The 21,164-nt window shown below is 45.2% G+C and overlaps 1 protein-coding gene across 1 annotated transcript in view; it reads left to right on the top strand.

Annotated features, from left to right (window-relative positions):
* The first annotated feature begins 852 nt into the window (after positions 1–852).
* Positions 853–21,164, top strand: part of NPSR1 (neuropeptide S receptor 1) — a 44,324-nt gene continuing 24,012 nt past the window's right edge. Inside the window, exons 1-3 of the mRNA XM_037891550.2 lie at positions 853–960; positions 2,060–2,192; positions 14,280–14,481. Of these exons, the coding sequence (XP_037747478.1) occupies positions 853–960; positions 2,060–2,192; positions 14,280–14,481 (443 nt within the window). The remainder of the gene's footprint in view (positions 961–2,059; positions 2,193–14,279; positions 14,482–21,164) is intronic.

Raw genomic sequence — 21,164 nt, 5'->3', positions numbered from 1 at the left:
TAGAAGACCTCTCAAGGTCCATTGCAGTCCTATGATTATTGTCTTCTATCTAGTGAATAATGAACCAGTTCAGACACAGAAGATGCAAGCCAAACCCCAAGACACAAGTTTAGAAGGAGCAAAGCTTCCCCTTTTTTGTAGCACTGCTCCGTGGAGTGAGATGCACCTGGCCTTGCTCCCTTCTAAACTTCTATCTCCACTCCCATGGCTGAGTACTTCCTGGCGGTGGTCATCAGGGCTTGACTTCCCACTTTGCTCCTCCCTGCTCAGCTGTGGTGTAGAGAGGTATGTCAAAGAGACGTTTCCCCTCTGCTCTGTGCTGCTTAAAGAACTTTTTTCCTGCAGACCTTCTCCTGTCCCCATTCCCACCAAGCAATTCAGGAGAGCCACTAACACTAGCAGCAACCTCATGTACCCCTTCCCCACCCTGCAGCCTAGGCAATGAGCAGCCCCTCCCCTCCAGCAGTTCCTCAGTCTCACCAGAGGTGGCTACAAGTTCAGCTCTTCGTTCATCTGCAGCTCATCACGTCATTTCCAGCTGCCGGTGCCCTACGTTCTGGGGTTGCAGCTAGTGACTCGGGGAAAGGAAAACCAAAGTTTCATTTTCTTTCTCTTGCCTAGGTTAAAAACCAAATCTCAACTTGTCCTACTGCCTAAGAACTGCCTGAATTTTAACATTATCATTTGGGTTAAAATCCGGACCAGCTGTACTTTTGTAACAATGGGAATTGTGTGAGTAGAGAGGCTGGGGAAGATTAGATCACTATATTTTGTTGTCACCACATTTTAATCCCTTGTTTCATCATTCCCACCAGACAAGTTATATACCATGAAAAGTTCACTCCAGTATGAATGGGACTGCAGTTAACAGCCAGTGTATTAAGAGAAGCTATCAAAGAACAGCGCAATCCTCCTTTGGAGTACAATCTACTTGTCATAGGCAACGTCATAAGTGGCAAGGTTTTTGTGAATGAACTGTTTGTGTAAATACTATGTCTGCGCTCCATTTTAATCCCATTAAACACCAGGTTCAGTGCTTCTTAAAACTAAGAACTGAGGGGCATGGCCATTAAAAGAAGAAAACATGATCTTTGTGCTCCCCAGTGACTGAAAGACATTTTACTAAAAAGTGGGGGTGGGTGCAGAAATTGTATTCATATCTCAGCATGAGAAAATGAGTTAAAAAAAACCCAGATTGCATACACAAGCATTTCTCTCTCCCTCACCCTTCCGTCACTTTTGTTGCTCAATCTTTGAGGTATTGAAAGGTTTGAATAACCTTTCTTTCATTTCTATTATTTTTACACATACTACCTCTTGGAGGCATTTTGCCATTATGTATTTAGCTGAACAGCAAGATTCCACTAGTACCAAAGGCAGTGTTCTTTTTTTAGACTTAGTGCCCGCCTCTTACATAATTAGTTGATTTTTATGATGTACTTGCATGACCCATACTTGCTTGGGTTAGAAAGCAAAGCATTTTATTTCCCTAGTTTCTTCAAGGAAATTTCTTTTCTGTAGTCAGACAGACTTAATGGTCCACTAGAGCAACATAAGAAAACTGAAGGTTGCTTCCCATTTCAGTGATAAGGAGTACTTGTGGCACCTTAGAGACTAACAAATTTATTTGAGCATAAGCTTTTGTGAGCTACAGTGTATGCTCAGATAAATTTGTTAGTCTCTAAGGTGCCACAAGTACTCCTTTTCTTTTTGAGAATACAGACTAACACAGCTGCTACGCTAAAACATTTCAGTGATACTTGATGATGTACTTCTGATGGCTTTGTGAAATTATTACTCCCACCCCACACACTTAGCTGCTATCAAATTAAAACCAGGACTTCACTGTTCTGGTTTTTTTAAAAAAACACTGCTGCATTTTAACATTTTCTGATGAAAAATAGACTTTTTGGATTAAGTGACAAATCAATTGTCAACTCATATTTAAACCCCATTGTATTAATTCCCATCCTGCTTGTTATAGCTAAGTCTGCATCACCTTGTTTAACCAAGTCACTTTCACTGATCCATTTGCGTGGTTTCTTTTCCCCCCATGCAGACAGAACAGCTGGTTACTCTTTGGATTCTCTTTATTGTCACAGTTGCTGGAAACTCCATTGTGCTGCTCTCTACCTGGAAGAGGAAGAGGAAATCCCGAATGACCTTTTTTGTGACACAGTTAGCCATCACAGGTATTGTCTGGGAAGGGGGATATGGACTGGGGTGAGGGGTAGGGTTAAGACCAGCAGTTTTCATTACTTTGATATGCAAATGCAAGATGAAGGGTCAATAATTGAGTTTCCATTTAGACTAAAGACTTCTCTTGAGGGCAAATTCAGCCCTGGAGTAAGCTGGTACAACTCCATTGAATTCAATGCAATATCTGTTTGAACTAGGCTTGAATTTGGTCCTTGATCTAAAAAGACACTCCACTAGCTGTGATGGACACATGTGCCAATTTGACAGCTTAATGGAGGCTTATCTGGGAGTATAAATTTGTGCCACTTCCCTGTTCCCAGGTGTCATCACAAACCTATTTATATTACACTGGAGTAGAATGAGTCTTCAGTGCTCTTCTGCTAAAACCTTTTAAAAGATTAATATCCCTAAATGCATGCCTGCACTGCTGCAAGAAAACAGCTTCCTATCTGCAAGATCAGGGGTTCTGGTTTGTCACAAAAATGTGTATGTGGAAGTGCTAATGGGAGGAGGGAGGTACTGTTTTCTAGACTGGGAGAAAAGAGGTCCCATCTACAGCTCAGTGGAAAAAGACTCCTAGTGACTGCACTCAGCTTTGCATCAGGCCCTAAATGTATAAAGAAAGTTGATAGGAAATTGGTGTTTGGTAAAGTAGTAATCATGCCAGATAAGAATGAAATCAAACCACGACAATGAAAAGTGCACATATGGTCCACACCTGTATCTAAAGAGCACTCTTTCGTGGCCCTCAGAATGACTGGATTCTAGGTATTTTAAAAAAAAATACTCCACTGAGAATAGAACCAGAACCCATAACAAAGTCTTCCCAATAATCCCTTCTACAAAAGTCAGAGCAACGGCAGACAATCGTTCCGTGCCTTTTTTCTGTGCAAACGCCAATCAAAGATCTGCTGATATCAAGGGAAGTGACCCTGGGAAATGTGCAGGTCATAGTGGATGGCTTTGCTGCAATGGGATTCCCTAACTGTGGTGGAGCCATAGATGGAACCCATATCCCTATCTTGGCACCGGAGCACCAAGCCGGCGAGTACATAAACTGCCAGGGGTACTTTTCAATAGTGCTGCAAGCACTGGTGGATCACAAGGGACGTTTCACCAACATCAACGTGGGATGGCCGGGAAAGGTACATGATGCTCGCATCTTCAGGAACTCTGGTCTGTTTCAAAAGCTGCAGGAAGGGACTTTATTCCCAGACCAGAAAATAACCGTTGGGGATGTTGAAATGCCTAAATGTATCCTTGGGGACCCAGCCTACCCCTTAATGCCATGGCTCACGAAGCCGTACACAGGCAGTCTGGACAGTAGTCAGGAGCTGTTCAACTATAGGCTGAGCAAGTGCAGAATGGTGGTAAAATGTGCATTTGGACGTTTAAAAGTGCGCTGGCGCAGTTTACTGACTCGGTTAGACCTCAGCGAAACTAATATTCCCACTGTTATTACTGCTTGCTGTGCGCGTAAGGGGGAGATGTTTATGGTGGGGTGGGAGGTTGAGGCAAATTGCCTGGCAGCTGGTTACCAGGGCGGTTAAAAGAGCACAGGAGGGCGCAGTGCGCATCAGAGAAGCTTTGGAAACCAGTTTCATGACTGGCCAGGCTACGGTGTGAAAGTTCGGTGTGTTTCTCCCTGATGAAACCCCTCGCCCCTTGGTTCACTCTACGTCCATGTAAGCTAACCACCCTCCCCTCCTCCCTTCGATCACCGCTTGCAGAGGCAATAAAGTCACTGTTGCTTCACATTCATGCATTCTTTATTAATTCATCACACAAATAGGGGGATAACTGCCAAGGTAGCCCGGGAGGGGTGGTGGAGGAGAGAAGCACCGGGAGGGGTGGTGGAGGAGGGAAGGACAAGGCCACACAGCACTTTAAAAGTTTAAAACGTTAAAACTTATTGAATGCCAGCCTTCTGTTGCTTGGGCAATCCTTTGGGATGGAGTGGCTGCATGGCCGGAGGTGCCCCCCACCCCATTCTTGGACGTCTGGGTGAGGAGGCTATAGAACTTGGGGAGGAGGGCGGTTGGTTACACAGGGGCTGTAGCGGCGGTCTGTGCTCCAGCTGCCTTTCCTGCAGCTCAACCATATGCTGGAGCATATTAGTTTGATCCTCCAGCAGCCTCAGCATTGAATCCTGCCTCCTCTCATCATGCTGCCGCCACCTTTCAGCTTCAGCCCTTTCTTCAGCCTGCCACTTACTCTCCTCAGGCCGCCACCTCTCCTCCCGGTCATTTTGTGCTTTCCTGCACTCTGATATTGTCTGCCTCCACGCATTCATCTGTGCTCTGTCAGTGTGGGAGGTCAGCATGAGCTCAGAGAACATTTCATTGCGAGTACGTTTTTTTCGCCTTCTAATCTTCACTAGCCTCTGGGAAGGAAAAGATCCTGTGATCCTTGAAACACATGCAGCTCGTGGAGAAAAAAAAGGGACAGTGGTATTTAAAAAGACACATTTTATAGAACAATGGGTACACTCTTTCACGGTAAACCTTGCTGTTAACATTACATACATAGCACATGTGCTTTCATTCCAAGATCACATTTTGCCTCCCCCCACCACGTGGCTAGCTCCTCCCCCATCCCCGTGGCTAACAGCGGGGAACATTTCTGGTCAGCCACAGGCAAACAGCCCAGCCCCAGGAACGGGCACCTCTGAATGTCCCCTTAAGAAAAGCACCCTATTTCAATCAGGTGATCCTGAATGATATCACTCTCCTGAGGATAACACAGAGAGATAAAGAACGGATGTTGTTTGAATGCCAGCAAACATACACTGCAATGCTTTGTTCTACAATGATTCCCGAGTACGTGCTACTGGCCTGGAGTGGTAAAGTGTCCTACCACGGTGGATGGAATAAGGCTGCCCTCCCCAGAAACCTTTTGCAAAGGCTTTGGGAGTACATCCAGGAGAGCTGCAAATGCCAGGGCAAATTAATCATTAAACGTGCTTGCTTTTAAACCATGTATACTATTTTAAAAGGTACGCTCACCAGAGGTCCCTTCTCCACCTGGCGGGTCCGGGAGGCAGTTCTGATAGCACAGATTCCCCTCCCCATACAGTGATCAGAGCCCGTACCTCCTGTTCGGTCCATGCTGGAGCTCTTTTGCGATTCTGGGACTCCATCATGGTCACCTCTGCTGATGAGCTCTGCACTCACCTGCAGCTTGCCACGCTGGCCAAACAGGAAATTGAAATTCAAAAGTTCGCGGGCCTTTTCCTGTCTACCTGGCCGGTGCATCTGAGTTGAGAGTGCTGTCCAAAGTGGTCACAATGGAGCACTCTGGGATAGCTCCCGGAGGCCAATACCGTCTAATTGCGCCTACAGTACCCCAAATTCGACCCGGCAAGGCCGATTTCAGTGCTAATCCCCTTGTCCGGGGGTGGAGTAAGGAAATCGATTTTCAGAGCCCTACAAGTCGAAAAAAAGGGCTTCGTCGTGTGGATGGGTGCAGGGTTAAATCGATTCAACGCTACTAAATTCGACCTCAACTCCTAGTGTAGACCAGGGCGTAGACTTGCCGGAGCTAGCTTTAATCTGGCTAGCTGTGGTACCAGTGCAGGCTGTACAAGCCCACCCTGAAGCCCGGGTAATTACTCAGGTGTCTAGCCTGCACTGAAGCACATGCTGCTGCAGCTTCACCGCTCCAGTACCTGAGCTAGCTTGGGTATGTCTACACATGCTGCAATTACACCCTGTGTTTGCAGTGTAGATAACCAGAGTCTCATTGACTTCAGTGGTGCTACCTGCATGCTAGCTTGCTTCCTGAAAATCAGAGCCATGACCAAATACAGAAATACAATACAGAATCAGGAACATCGATTTGCCACTTCTCCTGAACTGCACCACGCAAGTTTCATTTTGTTGGTGACAAGAGTTATAAAAATATTTAGCTACAAAAGATAGTGAAACTCAATGGCCATGTTGTATCAATGAAAAAATTCTGCATTAAATTCCATCTTAATTACTATAAAATAAGAGTTAACATTCAGGTCTCAGGTGTGAGTCTCCCTTTACCAAATGTAATATTATTGGATCAGTCTTCTAATCAGAGATTTAGTTCAAATCTTTGTCTTGAATTGCTTTGAATTTCAAATTAAGTACTGAATCCTATGAGATGGCTTCATAATTAGTAGGGAAGATATTTTATAGATTCATAGATATTAAGGAAAGGTCCCTCTCTCACACTGCCAACTTCTTCAGTTATGAAGGGCTAGAACATGGTAGAAGAACTCAGCACATAAGCAGTTATGCATTTTCTGTATCATTTAGTGAAGAGAACATCTTTGGTTCATGTTAAGTTTTAACTTACTACCGTGGCTCTTCTTAATTTAAACCAAGCACAAACCTCCATCCCAGAACAAATAATCAAGGTATCCATTAACATAAAGTGACTATTACCTTGCTTCCCAAAAAATCCAACCAGGAGGCTAATGGCTCTGTATAGCATATTAAATGGCAGACTAAAAAAATAAAAATGCAATGGGTTATATCCAGCTTTCTTCTGCAGGAAAGGGAGGGGTAAGATTTGATAAAACTCCTTCCCCTTCCATGCCCTCCCTGAGCATCAATGTACCAAGAGCAAAAATAATATCAGGGAAGAAAAGTAGGACAGCTTGGAAAAAATAGAGCAATTTTGTCCTGGGATTTGGGAGCTCTGGAGTCAATTCCTTGTGAGCTGCGGCAAGTCACTTATGGTACATCAACACAACAAGCAGCAGCCTGCTGCAGCGAGTCTCAGAGCCCTACTGGGTCTACTGGCTAACGCTGGGGTGCTAAAAATAGATGTGTAGACATTCAGACTTGAACTCGGAAGCTTAGGGCGGAGGGTGGGTTCAGAGCCAGAGCCAGAGCTCCAGCCCAAAACCACACAAACAACAAAGCAGCACTGTCACTCTGAAATCAGGAAGGGCATAGCTATGATAATCCGTTGCATATTTATAGTACCTTACATCCAAGGATCTCAACATGCTTTACAAATGTTCATTGATAGCCTTACACCATAGAAAAAGTATTATCCCTATTTTATAGATTAGGAGACTGAGGCACAGACAAGCGACTTGACTAGAATTACAGAGGAAGTCTGGCAGAGCCAGCCACTGAATCCGGACTACCACTCACGTTTCTTAACCACACAAGCATCTACGTTCTCCCTAATCCCTAAAACTACATGTCATATAATAGCAGACGACTCTGAGGATCTGCATGCTGCCTGATTTTTCTTCTTCATACAAAGTTTTTTTTAAAGTAGCTGTTTCAGTTCATGATCTATATGAATGCATCTGCAGCTGCCTGTATATATTACTCATAGAATCACAGGACTAGATGGGCCCTCGAGAGGTCATCTAGTCCAGTCCCCTGCACTCTTGGCAAGACTAAGCAGTGGAGGTTTACAGCTGTCACTTATTCTTTCCTAAAAACTAAGTACAAAAGTATTTTTCTGGCTGTTTCCCCCATCATGCTGTCTGAAGTGGCTCACAATCATGAGTGCCTACCTCAGGGCAGACTGTCAAAAACAGGGCAGACCCCCCCAATCTGGTGGTGTGTTCTATAATTAGATTTCACTGAGGCAGTAACAAATGTGAACGCCTGGATCCCTATAACTGTCATACCATGAAGTCACGGACAGTGCTTTTAGACTCTGCAGTCTATCTTGCCACTCAGACAAACTGGACTTAGTGATGAATGCATGGGTGACAGGTATCATAGGCTGGGAGAGGTTGTGCCTCCCCAAACAGCCTGGCATGGCCCCATCTATGCTCCGCCCCAGGCCTCTCCTGCAGTTGCCGGTGCTCTGCTCTGGCCCAGGCTGGCTGGGGCTGGTCGGCCTGCCGCGGTGAACTCAGGGCAGCTGACGCTGGGGCCGTGCTGGGCACCCGGTGCTCAGACCACAGTGTCCGGCCACCCAGCACTGCGGGACTGGTGTGCTGCGGCCATGCTTCACAGTGGCCTGGCACTGGGGGGGTGTTCTGGGCTCCTGCAGGGAAGGGGTGGGGGAAGGGAGTTAGCTTCCCCCAGTGGCCATGTCACTGGCCACCCATGGATGAATGGTCACTTACACCAAACATCACACAATGTTTAGGTTGCTTCCATTCCCAAGAGACCAGTCACTTACCCCAAATACAACACCTGTAGGCATTCCTGTTATAAACTAGCTAGACGTGTATTAACTAAGAATTATTTACAGGTTAAAGCAAGCCAGAGCCCCCCCAGGCCCCGCACCTCCCCCCACCCCCAGCGCCCTGCACAACACCACCCTGCCCATAGCCCCACTACAACTGCCCAGCACCCCCCCCATGGGATTCCCCCACTCCCTAGAGCCCCAACACACACAGCTCCTCCCCGCCCCTTCACAGCCCAGCACCCCCCATAGTCCCCACAGACCCACTCCCCCAAGGCGACTGTGTCTGCGGGCTGAGCCAGCAGCTCAGCCAGGGCTGGTCCCAGGGCTGGGAATTGCTCTGGCCACTTGAGAGTGGCACAATCCGCCAGGCCAGGACCTGCCCCGGCCGGGCTCCCTCAAGACACACTTGCCTGGAGGGGCCCAGCCAAGCCCTCTGCACTGTCTCCCCCCCACCCACCAACACACCCTGGCTGAGACTGGTCAGGCTTCTGCACCAGTCCCAGGTGGCTCAGCTCCGGGGAGCCAGGCGGGGCCCCTTAGGTGGTGGGAAGCAGAGACTGGGGTCCCGCCAGGGGACAGAGAGGAGTCCTCAGCCAGCCGGCAGGCCGGCCGAGAGGAGCAAGTGTTGGGTGGGGGGAGCCAGCAGGGTCTCGGGGTACAGTGCAAGCTGAGCAGGCCGGGGCCCCTTCTGAGCATGGGCCCGGCTCCAGGGAGCCACTGGAGCCATTGTAAACCCAACACAGGGTGAAGATGCAGTGTGCAGGTCCGGCCACTCCCCCGCTGGTCCATCAGCGCAGCCCCCCCTGCATGCAACTCAGTCAACAGGGACCCCCGCCTCCCCAGTCCCATTGCTGGCTGGTACTGGCTGCGAGCTGCATTGTTTGGCTAGTGCAGGCAAGTGCCAGGCGGCAGCTGGTTACGTGTCACCTCTGCTGCCCCCCCATCGACCCTTTATGTGCCCCCCCCTTGCTGTCCTCTCCCTGCTTAGCTCCTTTCCCCACCCCCCCCAACCCTGTTGCTCCTCCATATGCCCTCCCAGAGGGGCGTGTCCCACTCCCAGCACTGTGTGGAGAACCAGCCCCTGGCCGGCAGGCTCTTTCCTTCCCCCACTGCCTCTGGCTGGGCCAGCACCCAGGAAAGCCCAAGACCCTCCAGCCCGGGGCGCTGCACAGCGCTGGCACGGGGAAGCTTCTCTGCAGCTCAGCTAAGCTCTGGAGTGGTGGGAGATTTCCAGCCTGTTCACACCCTGGAACCTACAAGCTCCACAGCAGCCCCATGGGCAAGGGCTTGGCACCCTCTTCACCCCAGGAACTGGGGGGCTGTGCCATCGCCTAGGCACCCTCCCCTGCTGAGCCACCTCTCTGGCCTGGTTGGCTGAAGCCCCTGCAGTCAGGGGTCCTGGTGCACAATGCGGCCTTAACCCCTTCCTGCCTGCACTGTAGCCGGGGGATAGGAGGCAGCTGGGTTATGTCGGTGGTCAGCAGCAGCCTGGAAGGGTTAGCTGCCTTTCAACCTGGTGCGAGCAGGAAGGGTCAAGCTGCACAGGGGAGCGGAGGGTGAGGGAAAGAAGATGAGCTCTGCAAAGACACAGGCCAGGTCATCACTCCCTCCTTGTGGCTGGAAGCAGCTCTGGTCGGGTCAGTCGGTCACACACACACACACACGTGTCAGAGAGGTGTACGAGAATGTGTTTGTCACCTCTCCCCCGTGAACCCTAAAGCCTTAAAGATAAGAAGGAAAATAAAAAGAATCCAATGATTCAGTATTTCTTTTTAACTGGGGCTCAGTCAAACTGATGTTAATTTGAACATTTGTACTGCATACTTCTGATGGATTTCTGTTGAACTTGCTTGAATACGAGTAATTTTCCCAGGTGTCCCATACTCAGCATAGGGAAATATGGTCACCGTATATACCAGGGTGGACAAATCTTTTGGCCCGATGGCCACATCTGGGTATGGAAATTGTATGACGCGCCCTGAATGCTCACAAAATTGGGAGATGGGGTGCAGGAGGGTGTGAGGGCTCCGGCTGGGGGGGGGTGGGCTCTGGGGTGGGGCCAGAAATAATTCAAGGTGCGGGAGAGGGCTCCAGACTGAGGCAGGGGGTTGGGGTGTGTGTGTGGGGGGGTGAGGGCGCCGGTTGAGGGTGCAGGATCTGCAGTGGAGTTGGGGATGAGGGATTAGGGGTGCAGGAGGGTGCTCTGGGCTGGGACCGAGCGGTTCAGAGGGTGGGAGGGGGATCAGGGTTCACAAGTTCAGAGCAAACAATTTCAAAGTTAGAAAGCAAAACTTACATATTTTATTATAGCAGGGAACATTGACATTACAAATGAGATTAACACATGCAGCAATTTACAAGCATTCCATAGAGTCTAAACCCTAAATACATTCTTACAAGACTAATACCTGTTTTGAGCAAAACTAACACAGATGAACTGGTCTGATCGCCAGCTATGAGTTTGTCAGTTTTTAGCCAATGCCCGTAGCCTGGGCAACAGCTGGTGTCTAGCCTGCCAGCATCTCTCCCCTGAACATCTGATTGGGAAAGAATGAATGCATGAATAACCCCTTGTCCCCCAAACAATTATGTTAGTTTGTATCCCAAGCTGTTGCTACTGAAAGCCACTAAAACTTTCTGAAATACACTAACTATGACTCTTGGCTTCGAAAAGGTATTAGCAGCATCTCTCATTGCGCCTTCTCAATCAGAATCTCATTGGACTTGCCAAGTGCACACCATGAGCCTCAACGTTAGCCTTTGAGGCTCATAATGTGCAAAAGTAAGTCATCCAGTATTAATTAAGGACCAACTGCAGGGGGTATATATTATAATTTCCCTGAAGGATCCTCTCAAGCGCTGCCAAAAACACACTTCTGTCAAACACAGGAGTCATTACCAGGAAAAAGAGTAATCGGGAGACTTGTAGGTCTTGAGATGAATGTCGTAAGTGAACAAGTCCCCTTTCCAGGGGTTCACGCAAAGATTAGGAATCCAGTCATTACCAAAACAATAAATACATACATACATTCAGTAAAAGCTCAATCAGAAACTCCAGTTCTGCCAACAGTGCTGTGATTTGCCATCTGTGGCTCCCAATCACAAGTGATGAGCCAACAGTTCTGTGCAGTTGACCCTGTGGCACTTGACCGCACCTTTTGTTGTGCCTGTGCTTTGTAGTACACAGAAATACGCCTGCACAGAGGCCCACACTAAAGAACTGACAACAGATGGGAGATGCATGCATCTGGCACTGAAGAGGTCACAAGGAATCTAGGGGCTGGAGTCTCATCAGTCCACAGCAGACAGCAAGCCACGTGCTAGGTGGCTGCACACAGCTTTAAGTATACGTCTCCAAGTGACAGAAAAGCTGGGTCCATCAGGAAGAGGCACTTACAACAATGTGTGGGTTATAGCAGGAGCCTCCGTGCAGAGTGGGGGTGGGACCTGGGGGGTGGAGCACCCCCGGGGAAATCTGGAAGTCAGTGCTTGTGATGGGAAAGCTGCTAGAAATGACCAAGAAAGCAGTTTGTACTAATTACATTTCCTAAACAGGTTGGCACTGTAAGTTACATCATTAAAAGGAAACACAGAAGTACTCCCCATGGCAAGACAAGATGGATTCTTGTTCTATTTTCTAGACCCAGGAGAACATTGTTCAGGAACAGCTTGAACCACATATCAATACTTCTGAATTTAGAGCAGGAGGGCAGCAAACTGTACTCCTACTGAGAGGAAATTATATGCTTCAGACGTTAATGGAGAGATACTTGTTATTTTGGGAAATAAGAGCATTGCAAAAGACCCTGTATGAATGTATGAGCGCAGGTCTTCTGAGAATATAAGGAAGTGAAACATTAACAGTTACAATGGTGTTTCTTCTTTGTCTAAGACACTTTACATAGATGTTTCTGCAGATCCAGGTTGTAGATGGTGCTGCTTCTGAAAGCCCTGTGATGTTAAGATACTTGACTAGACACAGACTTGCTGGATCACTGGTCAGCCGAAGGACAATATTTTAAAATGTGGGTGCTGGAACTAGGCACCAAAATAAAGGTTGGGGATTTCTTTCAGTGTGGGGAGCACCTACAGCTTGTTTTCATTTTAGTGGAAAATGTTCTACCAACCTGGATGTTTGGCATTTTTAAAAGGTACCTAAATAAACACACAGGGGGCAATAAAAGGAAAACCCTTTAAAATGCAGGAGCTCAGATGATTCTCCACTGCCTTGCACCTTTCATTGTCATTTATGTATGTGCAAAGTGAACGCAGAGTGCATTTGATGGCACTGTACACCTCCTTTGTACAACACAAGGAGCAAAGCAGTGGAGAATCAGGACAAATATAGTTCCCTGCTTTCTCTATGTTCACGTAAACAGAATGAGCTCTTACTAGCTTAGACCCATTTTTCAACAGGTTTTTTGCCTCCGTTTTCTTTAAATACATATTTAAGTTCCGTGTTTCTGGTTTTTAAATAATGAGTTTCAGAGACTAGTGGAGAACATAATTTGCTGCCTCTGGCATGTCTAAGACTTTTCCCTCTAAATTAGTCTGCTATTGAAGCTGGCTGAACAGCTCCTGCTCTGGTTGTTTGAGGCTGATTTATTCTGTAGTAAAAGCAGAGTGATTTTTGAGTAACGTCCAGGCTATTTTTAAATACTCAACCTGTCCTATACTAGGCTCTAATCAATACTGGTAGATCTCATCTTTGTAGTGAAGTGCAGGAGAGAGATGATGTTTGGCTGCTTACCACTATACAAACCCACTCAATTTTCAAGCTTTTATTCTCTGTGCCTTATTTCAGAACAAATCTGCTAAAGGGAGGCAGGGGATTATGTTTGTATGCGAGAAACAGATAAGCTTGGATCAGCTAGTGATGGCTGGATTCATGAGTGACCTCCTTGAAATCAGAGGGTGTTCACTCAGGAAGTCACTCTCTCTTTTGGATCTGAGCCCAAACTCAGTGCCAAATCCTGAGGAGGTCCTTACTCAGTCGTGAGTTAGAAGCACTTTTACTTAAAATGTGTCACTTTCTGGAAGGGAGAACAGAGCTTGTGGAAAATCTGCCTCAAAGCACTTTAGATAACCAAGCTTCGATTGTGCTGATCATGTGTAACATTTAAAAGTAAGGGTAAATATTATAGCTGATGTTGGAGGCCTCCAAAAATTTTTTAAATGCTTCTATTTACTTTTATAGTGCTCTTTTGAAACGATTGAGCTTCAAGGAGTATAGATTTTAAAAATAGCCTCCTGCTGGGCACAATGTAATGGGATTTTCTACTTCCGCATACAGTCAGTCATCTGGGGATTTAGAACAACACTTGTCAAAATATGTGAGTGCCTAGGCAGTCTGAGATATGATTTTCCTATAGAACTTCCTTCCTGCAATCCTCCAGCATTCTGAGTAAGTGAGATCCTTGGCTGCTGTAAGTCAGTGTAGCTCCATTGACTAACTGGCCCAGTCTCTCAAAATTAACACCAGTATCTGCATCTTGCAGTGCTGGTTAAAGTCATAACAACATCCTTCCTCTGCCACCTGCGGGGTGAAGGCTTCTTTTGTTTTTGACGTGCCATGGTGTTGACCTCAACCTTGCTTTGCCCAGGCAAGTGAGCACTTCTGCACAAGTCCATACCATCGAAGAAACTTTTTTGTCTAGGTGGTATTTCTCAAAGCTTATATTTCTGACTTGTTGCCAGTAACCTGGGTCTTTGACATAGCACTTGACTTCTTCATCAATTGACTTCTGTCACAAAAGTGACAAAGAAATCAAAAATTTCAGTCATAAAATTAGCTGAAAAGCTCCTTCCATTTTCAGCATCAGCCTGGAAATTAGAATTCCCCCCTACTCATCTTTTCTTTAGGCTGATGTATATGTCCAAAGAAACATCACAGAAGGGCCAGGACCTATGCTAACAAAAATCTGTTTGGATTTGTTGAACAGAAAGGCAGGCAAAAATTCTCAGCATGGTGGCATGGAGCCTCTCTTTCCTGTTTTCGATTCCGACTCTGATTATATTTGAGAAACGGCAGCTATCCAATGGGGAAGTGCAGTGCTGGGCCGTCTGGCCTGATGACTCCTACTGGATACCCTACATGACTGTGGTTGCTTTCCTAGTATATTTCATTCCTTTGATTATCATCAGGTAAGAATCCGGTAGGGATACTATACATAATGGATACCTGCTGAAAACATCTAGCTGTTTTCAGGTGTGCAGGTAGTTTTCAAAACTAATTAATTTGGCGTTTGTTTTATATAAATGGATTTGATATAACTGATCCAGCGTAGAACTCCATACTTGTCAAGTTTATTAACGGGTCTCTCCTACTGTATGAGCCCCTGCAGTTAATATTGCATAGAATTTGCCAAGAGTAATAGTTGGAAACATTTATCTGGACAAGAATAGAATCCACAAGTGGAGGACTATCCATAACTGCAGACTTTTTAAAGGACTCTTTATAATATGCTGTCACCCTTGATATTTATTGAAGAATATTTTTAATAAAAGAACAGAAATGACATTTACTCTAGTTACCCTGAAACTTAGGGAGTGAGGACACTTTCAATTTCATATTAGTGTATTCAAAAATTAACTACCAGTAGAGGTAAGGAAGTTTTCTTCCCTCCCCCCCCCCCCCCATGATAGTATTGTACAATTGGGTGCGTAATAATAAAGAAATACAATTTTATACTATACTTGTAGACAACCTTCCACTGTGGATCTCAAAGTGCTTTAAAAACATGAATGAATTAAAATTTTTATAAGGTTCCAGTGAGGTAGGTAATTATTATTCTCATTTTGCAAGCCGGGAAAAATTGAGCCACAAAAAAGTTATGTGACTTGCCCAGTGTCGCACAGGAAGTCTGCAGCAGGACCTGGATCTCCTGATAGCCAAAACTGCACTTAGGGGACTGGATAGGCAGGATTTGAGGGTTCTAATGCCTTCCTGTGAAGCATCTGCCATTGATCATTGTCAAGGACAGAATACTGGAGTAGTCGGACTACTGGTTCGTTTCTGCATGGCAAAAATAAGTGTAAATATTCTGTTGTAAACTACATACTTTCTGGACTGAGATTAGATTAAAGTAGTGGCTGCATCACTCCCAGTATGCATTGCATGGGAGAGACAGCATGCACACTACACAAATTTCAATAGCTCTCGTGTGACCATTCATTACCTAATGGATCATCCTGGCAAATCCCAAAGGGACGTGCCTCCTTGCAGATCAAGGATCAACCAGATCGATCTCTGGCTAGCTCCTTATGGTGGTTTGGCTAGTTATTCAGTTCGTAATGCCAGCAATCTTATCATGCCACTGAAGGTTTTTTGGAGCCCATGTGATCACCAGCTCTGCAGCATTTCTTGATGCACATGCTTTGCAATTCATTGGTCTTTCATTCCAATGTCTGTACTAAGGTAGCTACCGAAACTAAGCCAGTGCTGATGGAGGCAGCATTGATACAGAGTTTATATAACTGTGGTTCTATAGATCTGCAGCTTTGTTGCAAGCTTGATGTCATGATGTCCCCACAGAGGCCATAAAAGGTCCTGAAATATGGCAGCATCTTCTGTTATATGAGCATCTACATTTTGCAAGCATCCTCCAGAACGGTCTATGATTCTGCCCAAGTATTTGATCGTTGCCACCAGCTCAATGTCCCATTTATACAGTTAATATTGGAGCTGGAGGCTTCTTGATGGTAATGGCCAGGAACTGTTTTATTCTGATTAATAACCAGACAAATGCACGCTGCTTCTTGCTCAACCAAATCCACCATCAGCTGCAATGATTTACCAGACGAGCCAACAAGACAATATCAACACAGTCAGAATCTGAAAGCAGAATGGTATTCAGCTCAATGACAGCAGCTGCCTCCTCAAACTTATGAATCAACCAGTCAGTGCAGATATTGAACAACTGTGACAAAATGCAGTCTTGCTGAACTTCCATGGAGACAGGAAACCATGTGGTGTATCTGTCACTGCCTCAAACACAGCCTTCTGTTCCATTATAGAGCTCTATCAATTACACTATTTCTAAGAATGCAGAGTTGTCTCTGCAGACCCATTCTCAGTGCACTGAATCAGAGGCTTGATGGAAGTCTACAGAAAGAGCTGAATTTAGTAAGCCATGCACAGCGATGTCAACAAGAGAGCATTTTGAGATGTGAATGGGTCCATCAGTGATTAAGTTTCACTGTGCAGTTCATGGGGATGGATATTTATTGACATGGCAAATTCCTGTGTTTGTTCTTCGAAAGCAAATGGTTTCAGGACAAAGGTGCATGTTGAGGATCTGCTCTCCCATTCAATGGGAATAGGATCTGGCCTCACATGTATTTGCTTTACTGGACCATTCCTGGGTCAAGTGTTTCATTTTTGATTATGTCTTGCTTTAAATTAGGATTGATTCTTATCTCACATTGGTTTTACTACAGTGTAACTCATTTTATTTCAGTTGAGTTACTCCTGCTTTACATCCATGTAAATGAGAAGAGAATCAGATACAAAGTAGTTCCTTTCCATTTTCAATTTCACTTGCAGTAATCACTGGGTGTAAGGCCTGTGTTATCCAGCAGGTCAGATGGGGTGTGTGTGTGTGACAGATTAAGGTCAGAGGAAACTTCTATGATTGTCTGAACAGGATATTTCAGCCATTTATGGCCTGGATGCAGTTCAATGAAGATGATACTTTATTTGTATCATCTGGGACATTGAATAGTGACTAAGAGGTGCCCTATTTGTTAGAGAAATAGAAATAGGAAAGCAATTTTGTAGGGCAATATTTCTGTAATTAACTATACTGCTATATTAGCTATTTGATCTGGTTGGAAAGGCAGGGCAGCAAGCTAACTGGCCTGAATAGTGACCCATTAACATTGTATATTGAAGCAATCTGAACAAGCAACTGGAGTGCCCCAAACGTAACTTGAAGTGATTAAATCTAATAGCTCAGAATCTCTTTAAGCACGGCAATGGATTAAGGGTACATCTACACTGCAGTAAGAGATGCGCAATATGGCTATTACTAGCTCATGCTTCGGGGCTATAAAATTGTAATATAGACATTTGGGCTCAGGCTGGAGCCCAGGATCTGAGACCCCGCTGTGACACTGCACCACATATTCTTCATAGTGATATTATTATTATGATATGATTATGGCATAATTATGACGCCGTTTCTACATGCAGGTCATGTGAGGTGTCACTGGAAAAATTATGATTTGTTGAATATGATTATCCTATTTGTAAGCATGTATCATTTTTGTATCTAAATTTAGGAATACTGACTATGTATCTGTATTTCAATCATGCTTACTCTGGGTGACACCCACAACTAGCCTTTCTGGTACAAAAATGAAGAAGCCAGACAGTGCTGGTGGCCCATCAGGAAATACAGTGGACCCTGGAAGAACTTAACCTTCCTGAGAATACTCCAGAGATCCTGTAAGTAATGGCTGCTATGACTCAGCAATGTATGCAAGGACATGTAACCAGGCCACATAACTCTGGCCTCTATCTTGGGATGTCATTTTTTTCCCCTCAAACTGAGTTTTGGCCAAAGGGTTACGGCCATATGCTAAAGCTATATAAGGCAGGGAGTGACATCATCTGTTGTTCTTCACTCCCCACACAAGATGATTCCTGGAAACACCCGAGGAACATAGTCTGAACTGGGGGAAGTGCTGGACCCAGGCTAAAGGGATTTCTAGCTGGTGTATGAAAACTGGGAGATTCCAAGCTGTACAGCAGGTGTAGCTTGTGTCTTAAGAAACTGCAGCCTGCTTGCATCAGCAGGGTAAGAATTTGCTAATTCATATCCTATCTTTCTAATATTTTAGGCTTAGTTTGCCATTTGTTAATTTACTAGGTAATCTGTTTGCTATCACTTAAAATCTCTCTTTTGTAGTTAATAAACTTGTTTTTGCTTTATCTAAACCAGTGAGTTTGAGTGAAATGCATAGGAAACCCTAGATCAAGGGGCAAAGGCTGTTATATATTCCTCTCCAAATTGAGGCGGGGCAAACTCTATGAGCTTACACTGTACAAATCCCTGTGCACTGCAAGACGGTATAATTTTGGGGTTATGCTCCAGAGGGGGTGCGCGGCTGGGGAGCTGAGAGTTACCTTGGCTGTAGCCTTTTGACTGTTGCTTCATGCAGTGAATGGTCAGAGAGCCTGTATGTAACTGTAGCTGGGTTAATGCTGTGTTACTGCTGATGGAAGTGTAGGACCGGGAGTGGGCCTGCAGCATCTCACAGCAGCCCAGTGAGAGAGGGAGCCCAGGCTGGTGGGTCAAAGGGCTCAGTGGTAACCCCTGTTTCAGGTGGCACCCCAGGGGAGAACCTGTCACAGAGCCCACAATCTGAGACCCCACAAGGAGGGTGGGTCTCGGAACCCACGATCCAGCCTGAGCCAGAATGTCTACACTTCTATTTTTAGTCCCACAAGCCCAAGTCAACTGACCAGGGCTTTGAGACTTGGTGCTGTAGGTTTTTTATTGCGGTGTGAACATATCCTAATGTCCCTCAGGTGGGGAAGTAGGAAGAATGTACAGTAAGTCACCCAAAGGAGAGTATAGGGCCAATCAGTATGGATACGAGAGGTTGGTTAGGTGGCTACCAGTAGCAGTGGGCAGATTTAACAGTCAGAGAGAGAAGACCCTGACAAAGAAGAACAGACGCAAGCTGAGTGTTTTATGAATCAGAAGTCATACTCTACTTCTTTACTGTAAATTCAGAGCTTCTGGCCTACTTAGGCAAGGCTGGATGCAGCCTTAGACCTAAGCATGTTTTGTTCCCTACATCTTTGAACTTGAGTCAATTTTCTAATACATTTTCCTTTATTTAAGTATACTTCTGGTTTTAGTCTGCTTTGGGGGATATGCCTTGTCTGTCCCCAGGAGAGGTCTATTATTCCTTAGCCTCAGAGGCTAAGACCAGTTTAGGTTCATGGCTAAAAGGCACAGCTCAGGTAGTCCTGTCCCATAAGACACTGTTAATGGCGTGATTCTGATCTACCTAAAGCCTGGGTAAACCACTAAAGAACAGGGAAAGAGAAACATTAAATAGGCTCCCTCAATACCACAAACACATGGTTAACTTCTATTAACTATTATTTTGGAAATACATACAGTGAATAGACAGATGGAATTTCCAGAGTTACAGAAGCTATTTAACCTCAGACACAGACCCCTACCTGTGAGTGAAACAAGCAGCTCCACCCTATGAAAGAGTGTGTTTGTCCGATGTGTAATTATCCAGCAGAGTGTGGTGTTAAAGACACAATCTAGACCACTGCTGCTGCTCTAGACATTGAACCACATTTCTTAACAGCTTTGAAAACAGTACAGGAAGCAGTATGGAGTGTAGCGGTAGCCATGTCGGTCCCAGGATACATAGCAGGAAGTTCTCCTGGCTAGTAGAGCCAGTCTTTGTTGTTTTACTTTTTTTCTTTTATTGTCTTCTAGTAGAAATATTCCAAGATGGTTTCTTACTTGTCTCTGTCCCTCATTAAGTTAATAGAAAAGCACAGCTGTGGCAACTTTTTTCTCCACATAAATTGGTGAGGCATCCTATATATGACATGACAGAAGAGCCATTGCGTGGGTATTCCTCAACCAATTCTCATTAAGATACAGTAGTACCCGTCTGATCTATCCTACAGATGATGCAAGAAGCATGTGGGTCTTTATCAGCTTTTTGTTTCATTACACTGTAAGTGGCAGCAGGTGATGTTGTGATCATCTCATCCAGACTGCAATAGTACGGCATAGGTAAGCCAAATGCTGTTGGTGCTGATGTAAAGTGATGGGAACATGTGACCATGTCGCTTGATGTGTTGTGTTTGTAGCTTCCAGGGCAATTAGCATTTTGTAGTTTTATTGTTTAGTCATAGAGATTTGCTCCTGGAAGCTGCAGAACCATTGACATCTCCAGTAGAACAAAAAAACCTGTAAGATCTTAGGTGGCTCAAACCATCAATTTCAGCTGAGCATCTGTCAACCAAAGCTTTTGATGATACAACTTGGCCTAAAGTCATTCTCTAGAGAAAAGCAATAACTTTTGAATTCTGCTCATGGCCACGTTAACTTTGTTAAGCCATCCATCCTCTGGGCTAGATTGAACAGCTGTAACAAAGTCAGTCATCATTTGTTCCTTTTTTTCCTGCAGCCTCAGATGGAAGTCACCTGCTGGATCATTCTTTCATCCCAGGAAGGATTGTTTCTTCTTGAACATTTTAGTGTTTTAAAGGTAGTCTAGTTTTAAATAAGAATGAAACTTGAATGAAGGTAGAGAACAAAAAAGGATAAACAAGATTCATACACAGCAATTTAAAGCATAGTGTCTTTTGTGGGTAATGTTTTAAACTGTAATTCTAGGACAAAGTTCTAGAGAAACAGAGAACTAGGGAATAATTGTGAGTTCAGGAATGTCTTAACTGCTAAAATTCAGGAAATTGTGTCTGAAATTTCGACGTCTTCCATGGGAAAACCACTACATCCTCTGTCATAGATATAAACATCCCTTTCCTAGTCATGTTGGCATGCTTCTCATTACATAGAATGTCATAGGGAGTGGCTGATATCATCCAATGACTGTAAAGTTTATGCTGTGTCTAGAGGTCAGACTTAGATGTATCTAGCTAGTCAGAACCAGAAAGCAAGGAGACTTTAAATACACCTATATTTCAAAATATAATACACTGAGACATGTTTTTAAATAAGGCTTCAGTTCAGCAAGGTACTTCGGCATGTGCTTAAATCCATTTCCATCCCTGTTCCCTGTTTAACTTTAAGCAGGTGCTTAAACCCTATTAAAGTCCA

The sequence above is a fragment of the Chelonia mydas genome, chromosome 2, assembly GCF_015237465.2.
Source record: "Chelonia mydas isolate rCheMyd1 chromosome 2, rCheMyd1.pri.v2, whole genome shotgun sequence".
In the NCBI taxonomy this organism is placed as follows: Eukaryota; Metazoa; Chordata; order Testudines; family Cheloniidae; genus Chelonia; species Chelonia mydas.
This window is presented reverse-complemented; position numbering and strand designations above follow the sequence as displayed.